The 24,013-nt window shown below is 40.2% G+C and overlaps 2 protein-coding genes and 1 pseudogene across 3 annotated transcripts in view; 1 reads left to right on the forward strand and 2 right to left on the reverse strand.

Moving 5' to 3' along the window:
* Window positions 1–16,663: 16,663 nt before the first annotated feature.
* On the reverse strand, window positions 16,664–17,663 carry LOC148936783 (uncharacterized; annotated as a pseudogene).
* Window positions 17,664–20,814: 3,151 nt separating this feature from the next.
* On the forward strand, window positions 20,815–23,389 carry LOC105422729 (guided entry of tail-anchored proteins factor 1). Of its 2 annotated transcripts, XM_011632222.3 has the most exons (5): window positions 20,815–21,064; window positions 21,172–21,273; window positions 22,287–22,452; window positions 22,666–22,733; window positions 23,114–23,389. In XM_011632222.3, exons 2-5 carry the CDS (start codon window positions 21,259–21,261, stop codon window positions 23,300–23,302), a joined length of 438 nt encoding a protein of 145 aa, XP_011630524.2. In that variant the 5' UTR covers window positions 20,815–21,064; window positions 21,172–21,258; the 3' UTR covers window positions 23,303–23,389. The 2 variants fall into 2 exon arrangements, with proteins under 2 accessions (XP_011630524.2, XP_011630523.2); XM_011632221.3 differs by lacking the exon at window positions 21,172–21,273 and having other exon boundaries at window positions 20,827–21,064.
* A 163-nt stretch (window positions 23,390–23,552) lies between these two features.
* LOC105422730 (carbonic anhydrase 9) overlaps window positions 23,553–24,013 on the reverse strand; it is a 2,423-nt gene continuing 1,962 nt past the window's right edge. Inside the window, 1 exon segment of the mRNA XM_089075933.1 lies at window positions 23,553–23,833. Coding sequence (XP_088932059.1) covers window positions 23,583–23,833 — 251 coding nt within the window. The 3' untranslated portion in view covers window positions 23,553–23,582.

Below are 24,013 nucleotides of genomic sequence, written 5' to 3' on the forward strand. Positions count from 1 at the left end.
TTTTCTCTCTATAACGGTCTCGCTTTTCCGCGCGGAGAGCGGTCAGTCGGTTACCAGGGGAAGAAGCGAGGACGTTGGAGACAGAAAGGCGTGATTAACTTGTGAGGCGAGATTGATAATAAATAACGATATTTATTCAACTAAGAGTGGTGCGATGGAATGCACCGAATCGTCGCGTTAAATATTCGTGGCCGTAGACGGGCGAGGCGGCGTTCGGCGCGCGGACAATGGTAAATACAAAATAAGAGATCGCTCGGGCGGTCGGCGCGATACTGATCGCGATGCGCAGTTCGGTGGCGCGGGGCGCGCGCGGCGGCGGCGGTGTCGCACGTGTTGTCGCGGACCTTTAAATCGGCGATTTAAACATGCACGCGTGTCGCGGGTATTGTCGCGAGGGTGGATATTTCGCGAGGTCGGCGGATCGTTGAGATCGGAGAACGGGTGTGCCCGTTCCCTGCCGAGAGTGCTCGGCTGACGGGGGGTGTGCCCCTCGTCTGTTTGAGTGAACGCCGAGTGAACTCGGCCAGCCGGGGAGAGCCCCGGCTGTGTGCGGAGAAGAAGGTGGCGGTGCCGAGTGTACTCGGCTGACCAGGGAGTACCCTGGTGCTCGGAGAGGTAGTATCGGGGAGAACCCCGGTACTTGGCGGTGAAATCTCGGAGCGGCAGAGTCGGGTCGAGCGAACTCGACGCGCTGGGGAGACCCCAGCAACTCTCGGCTTGCCGTGCGAGCTACGGAGACGGTTTTCGGCCAGGCCAAGCGAACTTGGCGCGTTGGGGAGAGCCCCAACAATCTCAGGCTTGCTGCCGGTTTCGGAAGATCGTTTCCTCGAGGCGAGCTCTCGGAGACGATCTAGGAACAGGAGTAAACGGAGCGTGAGTGAGTGAGTTCCTGTGGAGAGCGATGCCTTTTTATATCCGAGATCGACCTCGGTATTTTCGGTCGGATCGGTCGGATTGGTCGATCTCGGGGTTAGCATCCCTCTCCCCAGGAGCGGAAAAAAAGGATCGGGGGGATGATTGGTTTTTTGGGTAGGGAAGGAATTCGTAGGGAAGGTAGCGGCGCGGTGCGGGGTGGTTGCGCGCTTGTGGACGCGGTCGTGGCGCGGTGCGGGACGCTCGCTCGGTTGCGTGGCGCGGCGTCGGTGCGGTGCGGGACGCTTTCGTGCTCGGTGGTACGGTGCGTGGTGCGGCGCGGGGGGCGTTCGCGCTTGTTGACGCGACGCTTGGCGCGGTGCGGGGAAATACCACGAAAACATGCGTGTTTTCGCGGTATTCTCCGACGCTTTCGGAGTTCGTGTGTACGAGAGATTAAAAAGGAGGCATTGCTGCCTCTTTGCGGCCACTGCCGCACTCCGCCTGATGTTCGGCGGTCCCCGACGGATGGTCGGTCGGGGGAAATCCGGAGGAGGAACGGAGCGGAAGGATGCGCTCCGTTACATCTCTTTCTTTTCCTTCGTAAGCCAGAAGCTAGTGGCTTACGTCGGCCTGCTGGAGCGCAAGGTCCCGTTTGCGTTAAAACGCAGGACATATTTTCGGCCCTGTATGTCGGCCCGATATTTCCGGTTCTTGTGTACCGCGTAATGCGGTATCGGTACGACCATTCCCGGCCATATCTCGACCGGGATCGGCGGAGGTCGTGTCGGGCCGGCGGGTTGGAGCGGCGGTGTCGGCTCGGCGCTGGTTTGGGTCGCTACGTCGACCATCCGTGGCTTTACGAGCGGTGGCGTATTCGTGGCCACCGAAGCGGTTTTGTTGCTGGCCGGGCGGACCGAGTATCCCTCCGTGGATCGTCGGCTTCGTTTCGGAGGCGGTGGTGGCGTCTCCGCGAGCCAGATGGCCTTGCGTCGCTGGGCCGCATCGGAGCGCTGGATCGTAGTGCCAACCCTCGGCACGGTTTTTCGGGCCGGAGCGCTCTGATGAACCGGTGGCTCGGTCTCGATGTCGGAATCTGGTCCGAAGAGGTCGAGGTATAACTCGTTGATTCCCGGCCGCGTCGGATCGTATGGCGGCGGCGGGCGTTCTTCTAATATCGCGTCGATTTCCTCGACAATATTCACACGTCTTGCCATTGTGGTAGCTCGTCGTGATCTGAGGATCGGATCGTTCCTCGTTGCCGGTGGTCGCGTCGCTGGTGGTCGCGTGTTTTCCCCTAATTGGTCTAATTTTCAGCCGTTATTTATTTTTATTCCGGCTTGAAATTTTTCCGCGGTCGTCCGGGGCCTCGTTGTTGTGCTTTGTTGTTGACGTTCCGCGGTTTGCCCCTTCTTTTTGTTGCGATTGCCGGGGACTCGTCGTTGGTGGTGACGATCGGCGTCGCGTCGGCGTCGGTCGGTCGGTTGTCGGCGTCGATCGGTTCGTTGTCGGCGTCGTCGTTCGCTATTTCGGCGGCGCTGTCGGCTTCGGTCTTGTCGGGCGACGGTTTTAAATCCTGGAGGTGAACGTGTCGATGCCATTTCCCACGTTTACTCCGTAAATCGTAGATTACGGGGGAAATGGCTGCCTTCACCTCCAGGGGCCCGATGTATCGGGGCGCGAGTTTCGCGTTAAACGCATCGCTCTTGCGGGAGAGGGGGTGATCGCGCTTCCACACCCACTCTCCGAGCTTCGGTTGCCAGTCCCGTCGCCTTAAGTCATAATTTCGTGCCTGTTGCTGGAAGGCTCGCGCTAGGTTGACGCGGACGAGCTCATACGCGTCTTCGAGTCTTTGTCTTAAGGCGTCGGGTTTGCTGGGACCGACGGTGGCTTCGTTGCTTCTTACGACCGAGCATGGCTCCCGACCGAGATTCAGGTAGGCCGGCGAGTACCCGGTGGCGTCGTTTGCTGCAGTGTTGAAAGCGAACTGCAGTTCGGGCAATGTTTCATCCCACGTTTTCTGATTTCGCCCCACATATTGCGCGATCATAGTTTTTACGGTCCGGTTTACCCGTTCGGTCGGGTTGCAATGGGGGGCGTAAGCGGGGGTGAAACGGTGTTTTATCCCGAAAGCGCTGAGGAGTCGCTCGACTTCCTTCGCCTTAAATTGCGTGCCGTTGTCGCTTAGTATCTCGGTCGGGCAGCCGTGTCGGAATATAATTGCTTCCGCGATGGTTCTCGCGACGGATTCGGCGGTGGCGCGGCGGAGGGGCCGAATCTCGAGCCACTTGGTGAAGCGGTCCTGCATGTTTAGGACCCACGTGTGTCCGCGGAGGGAACGGGGTAGAGGCCCGATTAAGTCGAGCGTCATCTGTTGCCACGGGCGGTCGAGTGCGGTTGCATGCATGGTTCCGGGCGGGTGTCGTGTCGGTACTTTGTACGCGAGGCAGTTTTCGCAGGATCGCACATACCGCGCGATATCGCGGTACATCCCCGACCAATAGTAGTGGTACGCGATGCGAGTGATAGTCTTAGCCACTCCTAGGTGTCCGGCGGTCGGGGCGTCATGGAATTGGCGTAAAATATCCCGCCGTTTTTCGGTCGGCACGCACTCCTTCCACTGCGTTTCACGGGGCACGTCGTGGAAGTCTAATGTGTGGAGTACATGGCGGTACAATCGTCCATCCCGGATCGTGAAATCCGGAAAACGGTCGGGATCGCGCGTCACTCTGTCCCATGTGCGGCGGTACCATTGGCAGCGGGGATGTGATATGGCGGAGACGGCGGGTTGCCGAGATAATGCGTCGGCCACCCGGTTCAATGCGCCTTTCCGGTACCGTATTTCGAACGCGTATTGTTGCAGTTCGAACATCCACCGTCCCAACCGGCCGGACGGTGATTCAAGTTGCTGCAACCATTTTAATGCTTGATGGTCGGTGATTACCGTGAAGCGGTAGCCCTCCAGATATCCGCGCATTTTCCGAATTCCCCAGACGACGGCGAGGCACTCTAGTTCGGTCGCGCTATAATTTTTTTCGGCGCCGTTCAGTGTCCGACTCGCGTATGCGATGACGCGTTCCCCCTCCGGAAAATACTGCGTGAGTACAACCCCGAGGCCGATGGTACTCGCATCGGTTTGTAGAGTAAACGGCCGTTCGAAATCGGGGCAGGCCAGCACTGGGGCGGTCGTTAAATTATTTTTCAGCGCGTCAAAGGCGCCTTGTTCCTCCTCCCCCCATTTCCATCGCGTGTTTTTCCGCGTCAGCGTAGTTAGCGGTGCGGCGACGGTGGCAAAATTCTTGATAAACCGTCGGTACCAGGAGGCCACCCCGAGAAATTGCCGGATGTGCTTTACGGTTTGTGGAGTAGGCCAGTCGGCGATCGCGGTTGTTTTCTCGGGGTCGGTTTTTATTCCGTCGCGATTCACGATATGTCCGAGATATCGTAACTCTGGTACGCAGAATCGGCACTTATCGCGATTTATGCGGAGTCGGGCTGCCCGTAGTCGGTGGAAGACTTCGCGCAGATGCTGCAGGTGTTCGGCAAATGTCCGGCTGGCAACGATGATGTCGTCCAGATAAGCAAATGCGTGGGGCTCTAATTCGGGCCCGATTACGCGGTCGAGCAATCGCTGGAACGTTGCCGGAGCGGAATGCAGGCCGAAAGGCATGACCCGGAAATGCATTAGCCCTCGGCCTGGTACGATAAATGCGGTGATCGGTCTGCTGTTGGGAGCGAGGGGTACCTGCCAATAACCGTTCTTCAGGTCGATGGTAGACAGGTACCTCGCTCCGCGCAGTTTGTCCAGCGTGGCGGAAATTTGTGGCAACGGATAGGCGTCACGCTCGGTAACGGAATTCACCTTACGAAAGTCGATGCAGAATCGGTTTTTCCCGTCTTTTTTCCTGACCACTACGATCGGAGAGCTCCACGCGCTGGTTAATGGTTCAATTATGCCGTCCTGCAGCATTTGATCGACCTCCGCGTCAATGATCGCCTGCATTGCCGGATTCCGCGGTCGGTATCTTTGCTTAATCGGCGCGGGATCGACGAGCTTAACGCGGTGCTCAATTAACTCGGTTGGTCCCCTGACTTGGTCGAATTTACCTACTTCCTCCTCGAGGAACACTCGGAGTTGTTCATCCTCCGAGATCGGACAACTCTGCTTGGTCGGCGTTGTTCCGTAGGTATGTGAGTACGGCGGCGGTGGTCGCAAGACAATTTCCGATCCCGCCCATACGTCCATTCCGATGATCATGGCGTTGTCGAGTTGCGGTAGGATGCGGAAGGTATGCCATGTGACGCGACGAGATAATTTTAATGGTACGCGAATAGTGCCGGTGGTGCTGACCTGCGTCCCGTCCGCGAGTCGCACCTGACCGTGCTCGGCGGTCGGCAGGAAGCGGAGTTGCTCTAGAGAACGCGCGGTCTTTTGATCGATAAACGATAACTCGGATCCGGTATCGATCATCGCCTTGATTGGTCGATCGTGCACGTATACGGTCAGGTGCGGCCGCGGAGTGTAATTTATGGGGATCGAGACGCGGCCGCGATATTCTCGATCCTGTTGGCGTTTCCCGGCGGGTGGCAATCGCGGGTAAATACCCCCTCTTTTCCACATTGTGAGCAGAATCGAACGGGCGGTCGTCGGCACTCGAAGCGAGTATGCCCGCGTTGTCGGCATCGCCAGCAGTGATCGCGGGGGTTATACGCGGTTGCAGCTGTGCGGCTAGCTTTCGCGGTGACTTCCCCCCGATGTTCGGTAGCTCGTAGCGTCTGTTGCTGTCGTTGGATCCCCTCGTATTCAGTTGCTCGTGCCTGCAGGGCGCGGGGGTTCGCGGCATCCTCCCGCCGGATGTAGATTTTATAATCCGGATGGAGATTGGCGAAAAGCAGATCGGTCTGCGCCCGTTCTCCGAAATTTCCGGCGCGACGCATGAGCGTTTGTAGGGCTGTGGCGTACTGTGCGTATTTTTCACCGGGCTTCTGGGTGCGGGAGTAGATTTTACGCAGCGCGGCGGTTTTTTCTGGTTGCGGGCAAAATTGAGCGATGAAATCTTGCCGGAACGTTTCCCACGCGGACCAGTATTGGCGATTGTTCCGGTGCCACAACATCGCGTCCCCCCGTAACAATGCGGGTATACCGGTCAACAGTTGTTGCTCGGAAAAATCGCACGTTTCGCCAAGTTCCTCGATCCGCTCCAGAAACCCGATCGGATCGCGTCCGTCGAAAAAACAGCCCCACTTACGCATTTGCCCCATGATTTCGGCCGGCCGTGGCAACTCTGGTATACGGATCGGAAATTCGGGGGGTACGGAATATACGGGGGAAGCAAGGGGTGTCAGCGCGGGTGGCTCGAGAGACGTGCCCGGATGATCGCGCATGCATCTGCGCAGGCGCTGTCGTAGCGCTTCGATGGGCCCGGCGGTATTTTGTTGGATTTGTCCGAGCCGTTCCTGCAATTCGGCCTTCGTTAACCGGTCTATCCCGTCATCGGCCATTTCGCTTTTATTTCCTGTCTCCGCGGTCTTACTATCTTCCGGTCCCTGTTCGGGGGACCCGCCATATAACGGTCTCGCTTTTCCGCGCGGAGAGCGGTCAGTCGGTTACCAGGGGAAGAAGCGAGGACGTTGGAGACAGAAAGGCGTGATTAACTTGTGAGGCGAGATTGATAATAAATAACGATATTTATTCAACTAAGAGTGGTGCGATGGAATGCACCGAATCGTCGCGTTAAATATTCGTGGCCGTAGACGGGCGAGGCGGCGTTCGGCGCGCGGACAATGGTAAATACAAAATAAGAGATCGCTCGGGCGGTCGGCGCGATACTGATCGCGGTGCGCAGTTCGGTGGCGCGGGGTGCGCGCGGCGGCGGCGGTGTCGCACGTGTTGTCGCGGACCTTTAAATCGGCGATTTAAACATGCACGCGTGTCGCGGGTATTGTCGCGAGGGTGGATATTTCGCGAGGTCGGCGGATCGTTGAGATCGGAGAACGGGTGTGCCCGTTCCCTGCCGAGAGTGCTCGGCTGACGGGGGGTGTGCCCCTCGTCTGTTTGAGTGAACGCCGAGTGAACTCGGCCAGCCGGGGAGAGCCCCGGCTGTGTGCGGAGAAGAAGGTGGCGGTGCCGAGTGTACTCGGCTGACCAGGGAGTACCCTGGTGCTCGGAGAGGTAGTATCGGGGAGAACCCCGGTACTTGGCGGTGAAATCTCGGAGCAGCAGAGTCGGGTCGAGCGAACTCGACGCGCTGGGGAGACCCCAGCAACTCTCGGCTTGCCGTGCGAGCTACGGAGACGGTTTTCGGCCAGGCCAAGCGAACTTGGCGCGTTGGGGAGAGCCCCAACAATCTCAGGCTTGCTGCCGGTTTCGGAAGATCGTTTCCTCGAGGCGAGCTCTCGGAGACGATCTAGGAACAGGAGTAAACGGAGCGTGAGTGAGTGAGTTCCTGTGGAGAGCGATGCCTTTTTATATCCGAGATCGACCTCGGTATTTTCGGTCGGATCGGTCGGATTGGTCGATCTCGGGGTTAGCATCCCTCTCCCCAGGAGCGGAAAAAAAGGATCGGGGGGATGATTGGTTTTTTGGGTAGGGAAGGAATTCGTAGGGAAGGTAGCGGCGCGGTGCGGGGTGGTTGCGCGCTTGTGGACGCGGTCGTGGCGCGGTGCGGGACGCTCGCTCGGTTGCGTGGCGCGGCGTCGGTGCGGTGCGGGACGCTTTCGTGCTCGGTGGTACGGTGCGTGGTGCGGCGCGGGGGGCGTTCGCGCTTGTTGACGCGACGCTTGGCGCGGTGCGGGGAAATACCACGAAAACATGCGTGTTTTCGCGGTATTCTCCGACGCTTTCGGAGTTCGTGTGTACGAGAGATTAAAAAGGAGGCATTGCTGCCTCTTTGCGGCCACTGCCGCACTCCGCCTGATGTTCGGCGGTCCCCGACGGATGGTCGGTCGGGGGAAATCCGGAGGAGGAACGGAGCGGAAGGATGCGCTCCGTTACATCTCTTTCTTTTCCTTTTATCTTTTCCTATTTTCGCGTAAATAATCATAGTACGAAATAAAATGCTCAGTTGAGGAGTGCTTTGTTTGCCCCTCCCCTTTGCATCGGGTCCTACCCTAGAGGTACGGCTTGGATGCGGACGCAGCAGTTGTAAACGAATCTCCGGAGAGTGTAGTCGCCGAATCATCCCACTGAATCAAATCACTGAATCTTTTATCATTAAGAGCGAAAACTATATTAATAACCAAGGAAGGAAAAGGAAAGGAAAGAGAATTTGATAGAATTTCAAAATTATAACTGTTTACTTCGAACCAGCTAAGGTAATCATTTCCCTTATTATTATTATTCAGATAGCTATTATTAATATTATTATTTTATTATTGATTGATTGATTTCTTTACAAATTAAATTTCTACCACGTTAGATTGATATCATCTTTGTATATCTCGTCTTTTGTATATCTCATAGTAATATTAATTAGCATACATATATTAAATAACATACTATATTTTTTAATTTACATATTACTATTATTTCTATATGCTCTTTATAATAACATTTAAATAACATATTAAGTTAACATTTAAGTAATATATTATATATTTTTTTTATTTCTTTTTATTTACATTATATTATTATTATTATTATTATTATTATTATTATTATTATTATTATGCTATTATTATTACTAGTTAACATTTCCCTTGTATATTGATTGATTAATATATTACCAATATTAAACCTACATCAGATTATATACAGTGCTGATACTTTTATTCATTTATATATATTACTAATAATTTTGTCGTATAAAGCTCTTATCCTTTGAAGCTCTTATACCTTGTTTTCTCGCCATTATCCCCACTCTTATTTCGTTTTGTCTAATTTGTTTTTCTACTCCACATATAATTAAGTCTATATCACAATGTTATTTTATTCTTGATTCATGATATATTTTCCATTGATATTATTATTATTATTATCTTTATTAGTCTAATCGCATTATTGACATTATTATTATTATTTTTAATTATTATCATTATCATTATTATTACTGCCACTTTGTTAATATATATTGTTTTATATAACTCTATCTCATATTGTTTTTACATAACTCTTTATTGATATTTCTGTTTACGTTTACATTGATCTAGAAATTATCTTTATTGTGAACCAAATAATCCTAAATCATAATTTCGCGAACTCTGATCCAAATATACCATAGCCACATTTAGTACCCACCCAAAAAAGGGTAGAACTCCCCAGAGTTACCTTTTTTTTTCTAAATTCATTAACTGTTCTACGCCATCTCGGGACGTAATAGAGCTCTTTCTATATGTTCTTGCTCTTTTCTGTACGTTTTGCATAGCTTTTTGAACTTGAACCTTATTATTAATCTTATTTAAAGGTATTGTTCGTCATTATTTCAATGAAACTTTTCCTGAATGGTTCATTTCTATCAGAAAGACACATGTAAAATAGCGATTGAATAATTTTCCTTAAGGCCTGTATCCACGATGCTAGAATTTGGTCCGAGAACTCGGATCGAGAGAAAATTACTAAAACTCGGATCGTGGACACATTGAACTTAAGCCAGCGACACACAATGCTTTTTTTCTGCTGATTTGCTTGGATTCGCGTGTTTGCTGAGCTCTTGTCTTCGATTGATATATTTTTTTAGATCGAAAAGAATATACCAATCAAAGACAAAAGCTCAGCAAGCACGCAAATTCAGCTAGCAAACCAGCAAGAAAAAAAGCATCGTGTGCTGCTGACTTTAAATGAAAAACTCGAATAGAAAGCTCGAATGAAAAAATGCATCACGTCCCATTTTTTCGTAATTACTAGCTTTCTGATAACCAAATACCTTACTATTAACCTTTTATACAAGCAAGACATTAATGATTTAGGTCCATTGTTACATGAAAAATAGATTATAGATAAATCTTTGCCATTAGTGTGAAGGAAGAATAAAAGTAAATTTAGTTAGACTAATTAATAACTAATCTTAAATATAATAAATTAATTACATTAAAAACCCATATTATAATATTGAAATAAGAATTTTACATATATATGTATTAATATATTGTTATTAAAAATTATATTTTAGATGAACATAGATAAAGATAATATAAAAACATTCATATTATTATATCAATAACATTCTTGTTTATATGTATTACAAAATCTGCAGATTACTATAATCGAACCAAACGCGAGAAAGAGTATTAGAAATTGTTGGAAGCATTAGAAATTGTTGGAAGCATTAGAAATTGTTGAAATAAATCGATGCAAATCGAACACACAGCGCCTTCTCTTGGGCACTCGAGAATATCAGATAGATCTCGTGATATACTACATCACGCTATAAGTCAGTTGAGTCATCGCACAAAAAGGCTTCATGCTGTACGCTCGTCAAATATATCCTTTTTGTCAAATTAATATCGCAGTGTTAATCTCATTTTTGTCCCTATCGTATCCTGACATGTTATGGATCCAGAATATACGTTCGTGTAAGAAATAGTAATCAATAACGGAAATCGAAAGATCCGATCGACGAGAGTGAGCAAAAAAAAGAGATGTGATTTGCGTGCGGGAACAAATGGCAGCGTCGAATAACTCACAAAGTATCGAAAACAATGATAATTATGAGTCGTGGAAACTTCAGATGAGAAGCGTTCTCATCTATAGTGAACTGTGGTTTTATGCAAACGGTGAAGTGAAAATCGAAGCAAATCGCGCAGAATGGACGAAGAAAGATCAGAAAGCTTTAGCGATAAGCTTATGCTGAGCATGTCACGCAGCCAACTAAATCATATCAAAAAAACTGAGACGCAGTATAGATGGAACTCGAACGAATTTATGAGAGATGAATTTACAAAGGCCCCGTTCACAAAGCAACATTGTATAATCAATTGTACAGGATGAAAAAAGATCCAGATACACCAATGACGAGATATCTCAATGATTTCACGAGCAAAGCCGATCAATTAACGGAGGCTGGAATTAATATTCCCGACGATTTATTATCAATCATGTTATTCGGATCGTTGCCCGAAGGATTTGAAAGCTTCACAGTGGCAATCGTCACATGACGAAATCCCTAGCGTTAATAACCTCAAAATAAAACTGCTCGAAGAGGAAGCTCGACAAACGGAAAGAGACAGACATTTCGACAAAGAAAAGAAAAATAATGCCAGCGGCGAAGCACTGTATACGAAAGCGACAAAACAAATTAATCCTCATGCGAATAAAAATAAGAACATTTTAAAGCAACAACCGAAATTTAATGGAAAATGTTATGAATGTGGAAAAATCGGACATAAAGGCGCCGATTGCTACGTGAGGAAGAGATGTGAAGCGGAAAAGACAGGTAACGCAATGACGGCAATCGCGTGCAACGTTGAAGTAAAAAGATTGAATTTCTGGTATTTGGATAGTGCGGCTATGAGACACATGTCAAATAAAAAACAAAAATTCGGCGCACTCGACGAAAGTATGAAATCAAAAGTTTTTACTGCATTTGATCAGTGGATGAAATCGTGTGATGTCGGTGAAATCACATTAGACGTTAAACTAAACAATAAAAAAATGAATCGGGTGAAACTAACAAACGCGATTTTTGTGTCCGAACTGAAAAATAACCTAATATCGATTCCGCAAATAACGAAAAACGGCTTCAAAGTGATTTTTTATACGAATCGCGCGGTTGTCAAACGAAGTCGGGTCAATGGCAATGGTAGCTGAAAAACGGAAACGATTTATACATCGTGGACACCATCGAAGATAATCGCGCATTACAAACAAACACAAATTCAGAAAATCTCGAAAGATGGCACAAACGCTACGGACATTTTAATTTTAACGACTTAAAAAATTTACAAACGAATAACATAGTTAAAGGTTTAAATTTAAACTCAAAAAATACAAGCGCGATTTGTATAGTTTGTGCAAAAAAGTAAGATTCATCAACTTCCGTACAAAAGTTCTGAACATCGTCAAAAAGAAAATACATTCACATTTGCGGTCCAATGAGCATAGAATTTCTCGGCGGTACAAAATATTTCACGACATTTATAGACGATTTTTTGCGCTATACAAAGATGTAATGCTTCGACAACAATCGGACGTTTTAACGGCATTCAAAAATTTCAAAAATCGCGTAGAAAAAGAAACCGGATGTGTCATAAAACGATTGAGAATGGACAACGCGAAAGAATACATTTCCAAAGAATTCAAAAAATTTCTCGAAGATGAGGGTATGCGAGACAACTCACTGTTAAAATATATGCCTCAGCAAAATGTGGCTGAGTGCGCAAATCGCACTCTAGTAGAAATGGCTCGGTGTCTCATGCTTCAAACAAAATTGCCAAAAGCATTATGGGCAGAAGTCAATGCTGCCACATTCTTACGAAATAGATATCCGACCAAATTGCTCGAAAATAAAACGCCGTATGAAGTATGGTTTGATGAAAAGCCATACGTTGAATTTTTAAGAATTATTGGAAGCAAAGTAATTGCATTAAATAAAAATGGACGAGATAAGAAATTTGATCCGAAGGGTAATGAATATGTTCTCGTGGGCTATTCACCTGAAGGTCGCCGTAGCGCCGGGGAACAAAGATAATTATCAAAGCAAGAGATGTCAGATTTTTCGAAGATGCCAACGAAGAAATCCCAAGTGACGTTTTCCTAAATTTTGATCAAATAAGCAGTAACGAAGAAGACAAAAATGAAGATATCAACAACGATAACAAAGGAAGCGACAAGATGACGAAGAAATAATCGAGAACATTATCAAACGTGGTCCTGGCAGTCCAAAACTTCTTCGAACTGGAAACGTTGGATGACCGAGAAAAGTTTACGCAGTTCGAAGTTTTGCATCATGTAGTAACACAACAGAATGAGGAGATCCGACAACGACGAAGCACTCGAACGAGACGATGCTAATTTGTGACAAGAAGCAATGGAAAAAGAATTCGAAACCCTGAAAAGAAACATGGTCGTTGGTCCCTCGACCAGAAAATAAAAAGATGCTTTCAACAAATGGGTTTTTAAAACAAAAAAAAAACGCAAAAGGACAAATCGAGAAATACAAAGCTCGATAGTTCGAAGTTATATCCAAAAAGCCGGAATCGACTACGAAGAAGCATTCTCATCAGTCACTCGTTACGAGATTATTCGGACTTTCCTCGCAGCAGCAGTCGAAGAAGAAATGCATCAAATGGACATAGTGTTTGCCTATGTACAAGAAAATCTGTCTGATGAAGTTTTTATGGAACATCCAGAATGGTTCACAGAAAACGATTCTGAAAAGATATGCAAACTACAAAAAACATTTTATGGACTCAAACAATCGGAACGCGAGTGGTACAAACGATTGGACGAATTCGTGATTCAACAAGGTGGATGTCGAAATGAAGCTGATCCCTGCTTATATGTATTCAGTGAAAATGAAAAACGCATTATAATGATAACATATGTGGACGACATTATCTTGGCTTCAAAAGAATTTAAAAGAACTTAAAAGAATTTAAATACTATAAAACAGAAACAAAAATCGAAGTTTGAAATCATGGACTTAAGTCAAATCACTAACATTTTGGGAATTCATATCGAAAGAGAGGGAGAAACTGGCCCTATCTCAAGAAAACTACGTGAACAACTTGTTTAAAAAATTCAATATGAATTCAGCCAAAACTATCTACACCGATTGAGTCAAACAAGAAAATTACGAAGGACCGAGAAATGATGAAGAAGGAAAGCAAATGAAAGACCGAGCATATCGAGAACTAATTGGAGGTTTAATTTATTTGGCAAATGCAAACAGACCGGACATCGTTTACGCGGTAGATGCCTTAAGCAGATTTTGTTCTGATCCCGGAGAAGAACATTGGCTCTTGGCGAAACGAGTACTACGATATCTCAAAGAAACTACAAACGATATCAAATACGAGAAAAACAAACAGAAGATGCATACACGGACTCTGACTGGAGCGGAGACATAGAAGATCGGCGTTCTTGTTCGGGAAATGTCCTAATCCTGGCTGGAGGAGCGATCAGCTGGAAATCTAAGAAACAACTGACAGTATCCTTATCAACGATGGAGGCCAAATACATCGCTCTTTCTGAAGTATTAAAAGAAAAGATTCTTGAACCATATGCAATGTTACGATCTTGCAAAGAATACAATACATGTGTTCTGTGACAACCAAAGTGCAATACACCTCGCAAAAAACGCGGTGTTTCATAAAAGAAGTAAGCACATTGACATTCAATATCATTTTACGAGAATTAGTCGAAAAAAAATGAAATTAAAATCGTTTATTTAAGAACTGAATCAATGCTTGCTGATGTTTTCACAAAAGCGCTCTCAAAAATTAAACACGACAGAGCAGTCATGATGTTAAACTTAAAATAAAAGGAGCGTATTAAACCAACGTAGAAAACTAAAGTTTTTTTTTAAGTAGAATTAATGTTTTGTTTATATCAGATTCACATCGATAAAGGGGGTATTAGAATAGATCGATGCAAATCGAACACACAGCGCTCTCGAGAATATCAGATAGATCTCGTGATATACTACGCCACGCTAGAAGTCAATTACAGTTGAGTTGCGCACAAAAAAGCTTCACGCTGTACGCTCGCCAAATATATCCTTTTTGTCAAATTAATATCGCAGTGTTAATCTCATTTTTGTCTCTATCGTATCCTGACAGAAATAATTAGCGAGCAATACAAAAATATAACACAACAATCAATAACAACGAAGTTATAAAGAAAAAGATTAATAATTTATCTCAATATTTAGAACATTTAAATAAAATAAAACAATCTAAAGTAAATGATACATCTTCTAACGATGTATACATCATGGTGACTCTTTGAAGAAATGAGTTTTTTAGACCTTTATATCGCATAAAGGACAGAAGAATCTTCATTAACAGTGAGCAAATATAAATTTTTAAATATTTAAAAACATTTTAATGAAATATTTAATAAAATTTAATAATTTAATAAAGTTATATTTATTTATAGATTTCAAAAACTCGATGATTTACAATTTCTAGATGTTCAAGATATTTTAAAAGAAAACAATAATAAAAGTATTAAAAGTATTAAAAGTATTAAAAGTAATTAATATATTTTGATATACGTACGTTTTTATACAATATTGCAAAATTAGTATAGTTATAAGTTTCTCCTTTTTTATAATTATAGATAGTATTTGTTTAAATGTACGATCATCGAGTCCATCATGCAGTTCTTCCAGTAGATCACGCAGTCAAACACCAGTAAATAAAAAAAAAAGATATGACAATTTTAATGATACTTTTGATATTAAAAACAATTTTTGGAAAACTGCTACCAATATGATAACATTAATGGAAATTGATAAAGAGTTGAAGATGGATTGAAGCATTGGATTTTATATTTAGGAAGCGAATTAAGAAATATAAAAAATCTAAAGAATTTAAAAAATTTACAAAGAAAAATTATTCAGTTAATTGATAATGCAGATACAGAGTAAAATGAGTTTTTTTCATATTTAATATTTTTTAATAATATATTTTTCTTATTCTATATTTCACATTTTTTCAAAATTTAAAGTATATAAAAAGCTCGAAGAACTTAAAAGTTCTACAAAAAAATTATTTAATTAGCCAATAATGCAAATGTAAAGAAAAATTCACATCTTGAAAGCAGAAACCAATCAAAATTTACAGTGATAGTAAACAGTACATGAAGCATTGAGTTCTGATTGGCTCTTGCTTCTCTGTCAAAGAGTGAATTTTTCCTAAAAATATTCTTTTTCATATTTCATTTCTTTTAAAAATATATTTCATATCTTTTAAAGAATTAAGGAACATAAAGAAAGAATTTAAAAATACTACAAAGAAAAATTATTTAGTCAATTGATAGTATAAATATATAGAACAAAAAAATTTTTTATTTTATTAATACTTTATATGTAATATATAATATATAATATAATATATAATATATATAATATATATAATAATTCATAAAATTAATAATAATATTAATAATAATATATATATATATATAATATATTATATATATATATATATATATATATATAATAATTTATAAAATTTTGTTTTATATTGTGATATACTTTATTGTGATTTATTTCATTGTGTAATATATATTTTTTTAACATAAGTTTATATTTTATAATATTAATAAAATATCTAATAAAATAAATTTATATGACAATATTATTCTTTTTCATTCAAATAAACTCTATCAACCACTTACAAAATTAATTTCCAAATTATATAATTTTATAAATATGACTTCATTAATAATTAAATTGTTATAGTTATAGTTAAGTTTAAAAATAATTACTAATTATCTGTTTAAATTTTCAGACTTTTTCATATGTCACATACCAAATTAAAAAAAAAATGATTGCTATTGCTTTGATAGCCAAAGCTGTAGAAAATGAAGAAACCAAAAATTAATTAAACATCGAAAACGACGATGTTGATCAATTTGTACTCGAAAATGAATTTTTCGGAGATATTTTCAATTACAGGATATATTTAACTGTTAATTTAAAAAATTAACATACATTGTATTATACATACAAATAGTAAATATATATGATTAAGTTTCTTTAAAAATTAAATAAAATATGAATTAAATAAAACAAAATAGATTAAAATAGATTAAATTAGATCATATATTCCTGCCATTCAACATGACCGATAGTATTAAAATACGAATGAGGTGCAATCGGACACATTGCCGATTGGTCGATTAAATAAAAAAATTTTTGATGGCTCACTAGAAAATTCCTAGGCATCGGCTGATGTGAGTGGTGTGTCCGATTGAAAATGTGCGCATCTGGGACCCTCCCTTAAAATACTCTTTAAAAATATTACGAATAGAGATAGTGTTTCTGCTAGGTCTTGCATTTATTATTTCTAAATTACGTAATTGAGCATTATTAGATCTCCATGCAGCTGATATTATGGTTTTCTATATTTTCAATATCTGTTGCACCATGTAAATAAGTAGCATTTTCTTTAGTCAGATAATTATGTAATGCACAACAAACAAGTGTTACAGTTTGAACAGTTTCAGGTAAATATATTTTTATTAGTAGTACGCGAAATCTATTTGCTAAGATATCAAAAATATTTTCAATTACCCTCCTGCTTCTTAACCTCTGCTATAATTAAATATTCGTTCATCATGATTTAAATTTCGTGTTGGATAAGGCTTTAATATATGATTTTGGAGTGGAAAAGCAGCATCGACTAAGATGACATTAGGCACATATTTGTTCATATCAGGCAGTGGTTTATCTAATGGAATGTTAAGTGGATTTTGTGGATTATTTAAAAGCTTTGCACAATCGCTATCTCGATAAACTCCTCTATCACTGATTCTATTATTAACACCTACGTTAACATATATAAATTGGTAATGAGCATCAACTAATGCTAACAAAATGATACTGTTTGTACCTTTATAATTATAATATAAAACGTTTTCACTTCCTCGCGGCTCTTGGCGTGTTTCGCGGGATAACGTCGATCGGGTGTGATCAGGGTTACTCGGAGAAAAATAAAATGTAGAGATGCTAATTTGTCATGTACACGTATTTATATTTAAAAATAATCTGACTTGTTTACAAGTATTAACTGGCTTTTCTTATGTACAATATTTACAGCGTGTTTTCCCGGAATCTGATCTTACGTACAAATGTATTCATTGTTTCGCGAAAAGCTTTGCGGATTCCGGAAATCGTTACAATAGACTCACTCGCAGTCTTTTCCATGAATCCGACGCGTTCGCGGTGATAGGTGCGCGCGGGCACGACGGTGCGAGGGGTCTCGGAGCGCGTGTTATTGTCGATCAGCTGTTTATCTGTCGGGTGTTTCACCTCGTCTTTAGTCAGTTCTTTTCGGGCGGTGGTCGGGATGTACTTACTTCTTAAAGCTTAAATCACCTATTGTGGACCGACACTTAGGAAGTACCCTAGATCGTGTAACGTCCGCAGAAAATTAAAACTTGCGGACGTTCATCCGAAATGATGTAGGTGCAGTCGAACCTTAGGTTAACGCATGCGCAACCTTAAATATTAAGATATAAGATTATAAATATTGATATTTTAAATATTAAGATTTAAGTATTAGGATACAACTTTCAAGGTCTTACCATTTTATATATAAGTGTGTTCCCTTTTTTTTTTTATTAAGATATATAATTAATATTAAGATATATATATAATCAATAATAGAGCGAGAATTCATTTAATTCATTTTCGTCGTCAGTTAAAATTTTGCTGCGCAACGAAAGGCTCTCCGAGTTGGCCCTTCGTTTGAAAGTTTACATTAGAAATATTTGAGTGCGATAAGCTTCCCCTATAGTATAAACTAAGGCCATCGAACGCTCTTTCGTCTCTCCTACAGTTGCAGCATCGAGAACAAAGAGGAAATAATTCGAGAAAAGAAAATTAAGTTATAGAATTATATTTCCAAACTATACATCTAAAAGGAAACAATAATAATAGTAGTAAAACAAAATTATGTCTTATCGCGAGGCGAAGGAAAATGAATTCTCGTTTTGAATAATAAGATTTACCTTTAAGCATTATATCTTAATTATATCTTCGAAATATTAGGCTTAGTTTTTCTTTTCTCCTTTCCCTTTCTTCTATTTTCTCACAAAGAATTGTAGTACAAAATAAATGCTCAGTCGAGGAGTGCTTTGTTTGCCCCTCCCCTTTGCGCCTGGCCCAACTCTAGAGATACGGCTTGGGCGCGGACAAGCAGTGGTGAGTGAACCTCCGAAGAGTGCAGTCGTTACCAAACTGTCAGAGAGTGCAGTCACTATCTCAAACCGCTGAATCTTACAACCACAAAGGAAAAATAAAGGAAAGGAAAGCGAAGTCACTATAATTCTAATTCATTTAATAATTCACCTCTAACAGTTTAAGGTAACCATTGTTTCTAATACTATATTACATTATTCGATGTATTATATGTTATATTACTGATTTTCTTATATCGCATTGCTTGATTTTCCTATGTTGTATTGTTCGACTTACTTATTCTTATATTAAATTACCGATTTTCTTATATTACATTATTCGATTTTCTTACATTACCTTATTCGATTTTCTTATATTATGTCATTGATTTTCTTATATTGCATTGTTGATTTTCTTATATTGTATTGCTGATTTTCTTGTATTGAGGCATTTGATTTTTTTTTTTTTCTTATATTATATTATTCAATTTGGTTACATTATATTACTGATTTCCTTTACATTATATTATTCGATTTGCTTATAGTATATTGCTGATTTTCACTTCGTTTTAATATTATTATTTATATGAATTGCAAAGATAACTTAGAATTTGATTATCATATCCACATCTTATCTCTCTATTATTACATATTTCATATTTTTATATCAACTAAGTTATATTTTATCGCCATCACTGTATTATTATCATTATTATTTTTCTTTATAATTATTATTTTAATGTAACTACTTATTCGCGTTATATTTTACAACAACCCGAGAAATCATTCCTTCCTGCCACACTGAATAGCCTTGAATCGTAATTTCATAGCCAATCATACCAATAATCGCAACTTTACAATACAATACCTTAGCCCGATTATTATATTAATAAAGCATATTTCCCCGCGATTTCCGCTCGGTCGCGGCTTCTAATCCGAAATATAGTTCGTAACCGTATCCAGCGCCGCCATTGAACACAGATGTTCTAGATGTCCTTTCTCAAACCCCATTAACCGTTCTACACCATCTCGGGACGTAACAATCGCTTTTATCGAATAGGAATGGAAATGTCGAGAGCAGTACTGGACGCTTTACTGTCTCATCGGCGATAGGCCACGATCATCCATCGGAATCGCTTAATATACCCGAATCGGCTGTAGGTCGGGAGTAATCGGGTACAGGTCGGCCGAGCTCGGGGCGATTCTGGGGATGATCTCGCCGGAAAATTTGAGACAATTAGTTGAACGCGCTCGACGATTCCGCGAAGATGCTCGGTGACGCGGTCGGTAGCGGAGCCGGCGGCGGACCGGTCTAACGCGTGGTCTATTGTTTATGCACGTTCATGTGAATCCGTGCTGTTTCGGTTTGTCTTGCCTCTGATATTCGACGTGAATTTACCCGACGGTAAGATCGCGGGGGGGTCGCCGGTACTTCGACGGTTGCTCGGTCGGGGGCTCGTGGTTTATGATTAAATAATGGGGAGGGGAGTGATTCGGGTGTCGTTATAATTTAATACATTAAGAAAATATATGTATTTATATAAATAATATAAATATACCCAATCGATACACAATTAACCTTACAAGTTTAATACTTTATTGACATGCCTGACTATAGTTAATTTCATAAATTGAAATATATTGCCACCTGTAGTTATCCGAGTCGAATGAATTAGTAATAAAAACTTGATCCGAGTTCTCGGACCGAGTCTAGCATCGTGGACACAGGCCTTTATGCATATGACAATATTGCTATGCAAGTTTATCTGGATAGGCCCTAAGGATGCCGTCCCATGGGCACGGAAAACGGAATCGGAACGGAATCAGAAAAGTGAAATAGTGGGACAGCCAATCAGCATCGTTCCGAAAATTTCATAGCTTTCTGTTCCGATTTTAAACACCTTGGTTCCCCATGGAGCATATTTTTCAGGAAACTGTTCTAATCTTATTTTTTTCAATTTGATAATTTTTCATCATTTTATTTAATTAATATGTGTTAATAATCATTTATAATTTTTTATCATTTAATTCAATTAATATTAATAAAATAAAATGAAAAATTGTCAATTTAAAAAAAATATAAAGTTAAAACGGATTCCATTTCTTGAAAAATATGCTCAATGGTGAACCAAGATGCTTAAAATCGGAATGGAAAGCTATGAAATTTTCGGAATGATGCTGATTGGCTATCTCTATCATTTCACCTTTCCGATTCCGTGTCCATGAGACGGCATTCTTACGTGATGTGAAGTGTGGGTTTGAAAATTTCTTTCTGGTTACATACAAATAAAATAAAAAAGATACAAAAGATTTAATTATTGCGAATACAGATTATGTTTCGAATTATACAAATTCGACATGAATTTAATTGCGATATCTACTCTCAGCTGTATTCTGGATAACATCGTACCATTCCTGATTAAACTCGTGAGTATTTTGAGACCTACACTTTTGCGCTTTTATAAATAAAAAAGAATTATACAATTTGGACCCCCTTCCCTTACTTTAAATATGGAAAAATTTTTTTTTACAAGATTATTTGGCGCATTTTTGCAAGGAAACGAAAGAATTTGGCAGAAATAAGCATCGCTCTGCCCCGCGAAGTGAAATATTAATTGTTAATGTTGACTGTTCAGGTTAGAAAATTTGTCATATCGACTAAATATAGCTACATGCACATGCTCTCTGGCTACAGGCACATGCGAAAAGTGCGGGAATTTGAAACGTATACGTACTTATAATGCTTGAGTTTCAGTTATAAAAGAATATATCTAATAAATCTTTATCTTACTAAACGGATGAATCCATATTATATTAAAAATAATGAATTATTACTTGTTATTCATTCTGAGTAACGCTGACGTGAAAAGAAAAGTGCGGAAGAGCAGAATCCTTTCTTCCGCCTATCATTTAACTAATATCTATTATAAAAATAAAAAGCAATCCCCAAACAGTGCGAATATGAATCGTATATCTATTATAAAAATAAAAAGCAATCCCCAAACAGTGCGAATATGAATCGTAATACAGAAACGAGTAACGAGGAACCAGACAGGCCCTCCTCCAAAGCAGCACATGCTATGATGATTTTGCCTACGATTCATGATATATTCCTAAGCCTACTTAAAACTTAATTGATTCAACCGTTATTGAGATCCAATAATATCTCGCAACTCTTCTATTCGCGTAAAGATATACAGTAGTGTATCAGTTGTCATATATGACTTGAGACACTACCGTGTCTTCTGATAAAACTCCTGCTAATCTTTTCAATATCCATTATTTTTAATATAATGTAGATAGATTCATCCGTTTAGTAAGATAAAGATTTAATAGATTTAATAGATAGTCTTTTATCATTGAAATCCAAATAATGCATTATATATATATATATATATATATATATATATATATATATATATATGTTTCAAATTCACATACTTTTAGCATGCATATGTGGCCACAGAACATGTGCATGTGGCTATATTTCGTCGAATATAGATCTAACGTAGTATCATCTAATATAAAAATTTATGCTAAAATTAAATAAAAATTATGTTTTTATTTTTATGAATGCAGATATTTATATTATATTGAGCTATGTTAAAATTATTCTGATTTATAATTTAATATCTTGTATAAAATACAGGTTTTATCATATGTATTCATACAAAATAAATATGACATTGAATTACAAGAAGAATTGAATAATTTGAAGCAGGATATGATAGCAATTTCTATAGTGGATCATTTTGCCAAATATGCTAAACTCCAACGTCGAAGCAATCATGTGGAAAATATTCTAAAAAAGAACAGTGAGTTTATACATTTTTTCTTCATTGTATTATTAAGAAACTTGTAAAAATTTATTATAATAGAATTAAAAATAAATAATAGATTAAGGAATATATTTTTTACAGAATCATATAAATCACATAAGATTGTTTTATTATTACACATGAATAGTTATTATATAATTTTGTATATATCTCAACATATATATATATATATCAATGTTTTCTTTATAGTGACTCAACGACTAAAGTGGAAGTTAAAATTACAGATGTGGCTAATTTACAGTTTTCATGCACTGAATGTATGTAAATGGATTGTTTAAGAAAATTCTTTCTACTCTTATAATATAGGATTAAAGAATTAAAAGCAAAAAATTATAAATATTTTTTTAAATTATACATTAAAATAAATTTGCTTTTTCTTGTAAATTATATAAAATAAAAGAATATTGCATGACATTTTATAAATTTGATTGATTGAATAACGATATGAAAAAGAGTTAGGAAAGTCAGTTTATTTTACATTAGTATATCACAAATAAAAGAAAATATGATTTTTTCTTTTCTATTACAATTTAATAGTTAATGAAATATCAAGAGTCTTAATATGCAAAGAAATGATAATCAAGTTTAAGGCTTTATTCTTTTTGCAATATCTAATGATGCTTTATGATACTTTCAGGGCATGTTAATCTTATGGCTATTATATATGTATAAAAACGAACCAGTTATTGTTCTATCAAAGAATATATTATGGCCGATCGAGGATTTGTTGAGTTGGTCATGTCAACATGAAAATGCTATTTCTTTACTAGTATGGCTTATGATCACTCGATTAGGAACGTCAGCATGCAACAAACTTTATGTATAAGAATATCTAATGAATTTTCATGTAAATAATTAATTTATATGTTTTATTGATAAAAGGTATAATTAAAAAGATCTCATATGAGAAGAATTCTCTATCATGTACCAATTGAATTCAATCCATCTGAATAATTTATGTAATGATAAACAAAATGTAGAAATGTTTCTATAAAAAAGTTTTTTATAATAAACTTTTATAATAAATTATAATAAACTTTTCAATTTTTACATAATTATAAGTTAGAAAAGAAGAGTAAAAGTTATCATATTTTATTATTATTATATTACAACCAAAACCAGCTTAAGTTTGAAAAATTTAATTGCAGATTATATTTTACATCTGTCATTGAGAGTGATGAAAATAATTTTCTAATATATATTTTACGCTGACCAATATCTTGCAGTAATCTAAAATTATCGCCTAATGTATCCTCGCCATTTGAGAGTTTCCGGAACATGTCCATCTATAATAAATACAATATACATGTTCATCTATATACATATAATATATATATACATATAATATATATACATATAATATATAGAATATATGTGCGTGCGTGCGTGCGTGCGTGCGTGCGTGCGTGCGTGCGTGCGTGCGTGCGTGCGTGCGTGCGTGCGTGCGTGCGTGCGTGCGTGCGTGCGTGCGTGCGTGCGTGCGTGCGTGCGTGCGTGCGTGCGTGCGTGCGTGCGTGCGTGCGTGCGTGCGTGCGTG

This window comes from Pogonomyrmex barbatus, unplaced genomic scaffold (genome assembly GCF_055798465.1).
Source record: "Pogonomyrmex barbatus isolate J1 unplaced genomic scaffold, ASM5579846v1 scaffold2, whole genome shotgun sequence".
In the NCBI taxonomy this organism is placed as follows: domain Eukaryota; kingdom Metazoa; phylum Arthropoda; class Insecta; order Hymenoptera; family Formicidae; genus Pogonomyrmex; species Pogonomyrmex barbatus.

What these genes read in the sequence shown, in the direction of transcription:
- LOC105422729 (XM_011632221.3), top strand. Translation starts at nt 20,996, where the DNA reads ATGAATTTAATTGCGATATCTACTCTCAGCTGTATTCTGGATAACATC. An exon ending in AAATATTCTAAAAAAGAACA is followed by an intron (nt 22,453 to 22,665) that starts GTGAGTTTATAC and finishes TTTTCTTTATAG; the next exon opens with TGACTCAACGACTAAAGTGG. An exon ending in ACAGTTTTCATGCACTGAAT is followed by an intron (nt 22,734 to 23,113) that starts GTATGTAAATGG and finishes TGATACTTTCAG; the next exon opens with GGCATGTTAATCTTATGGCT.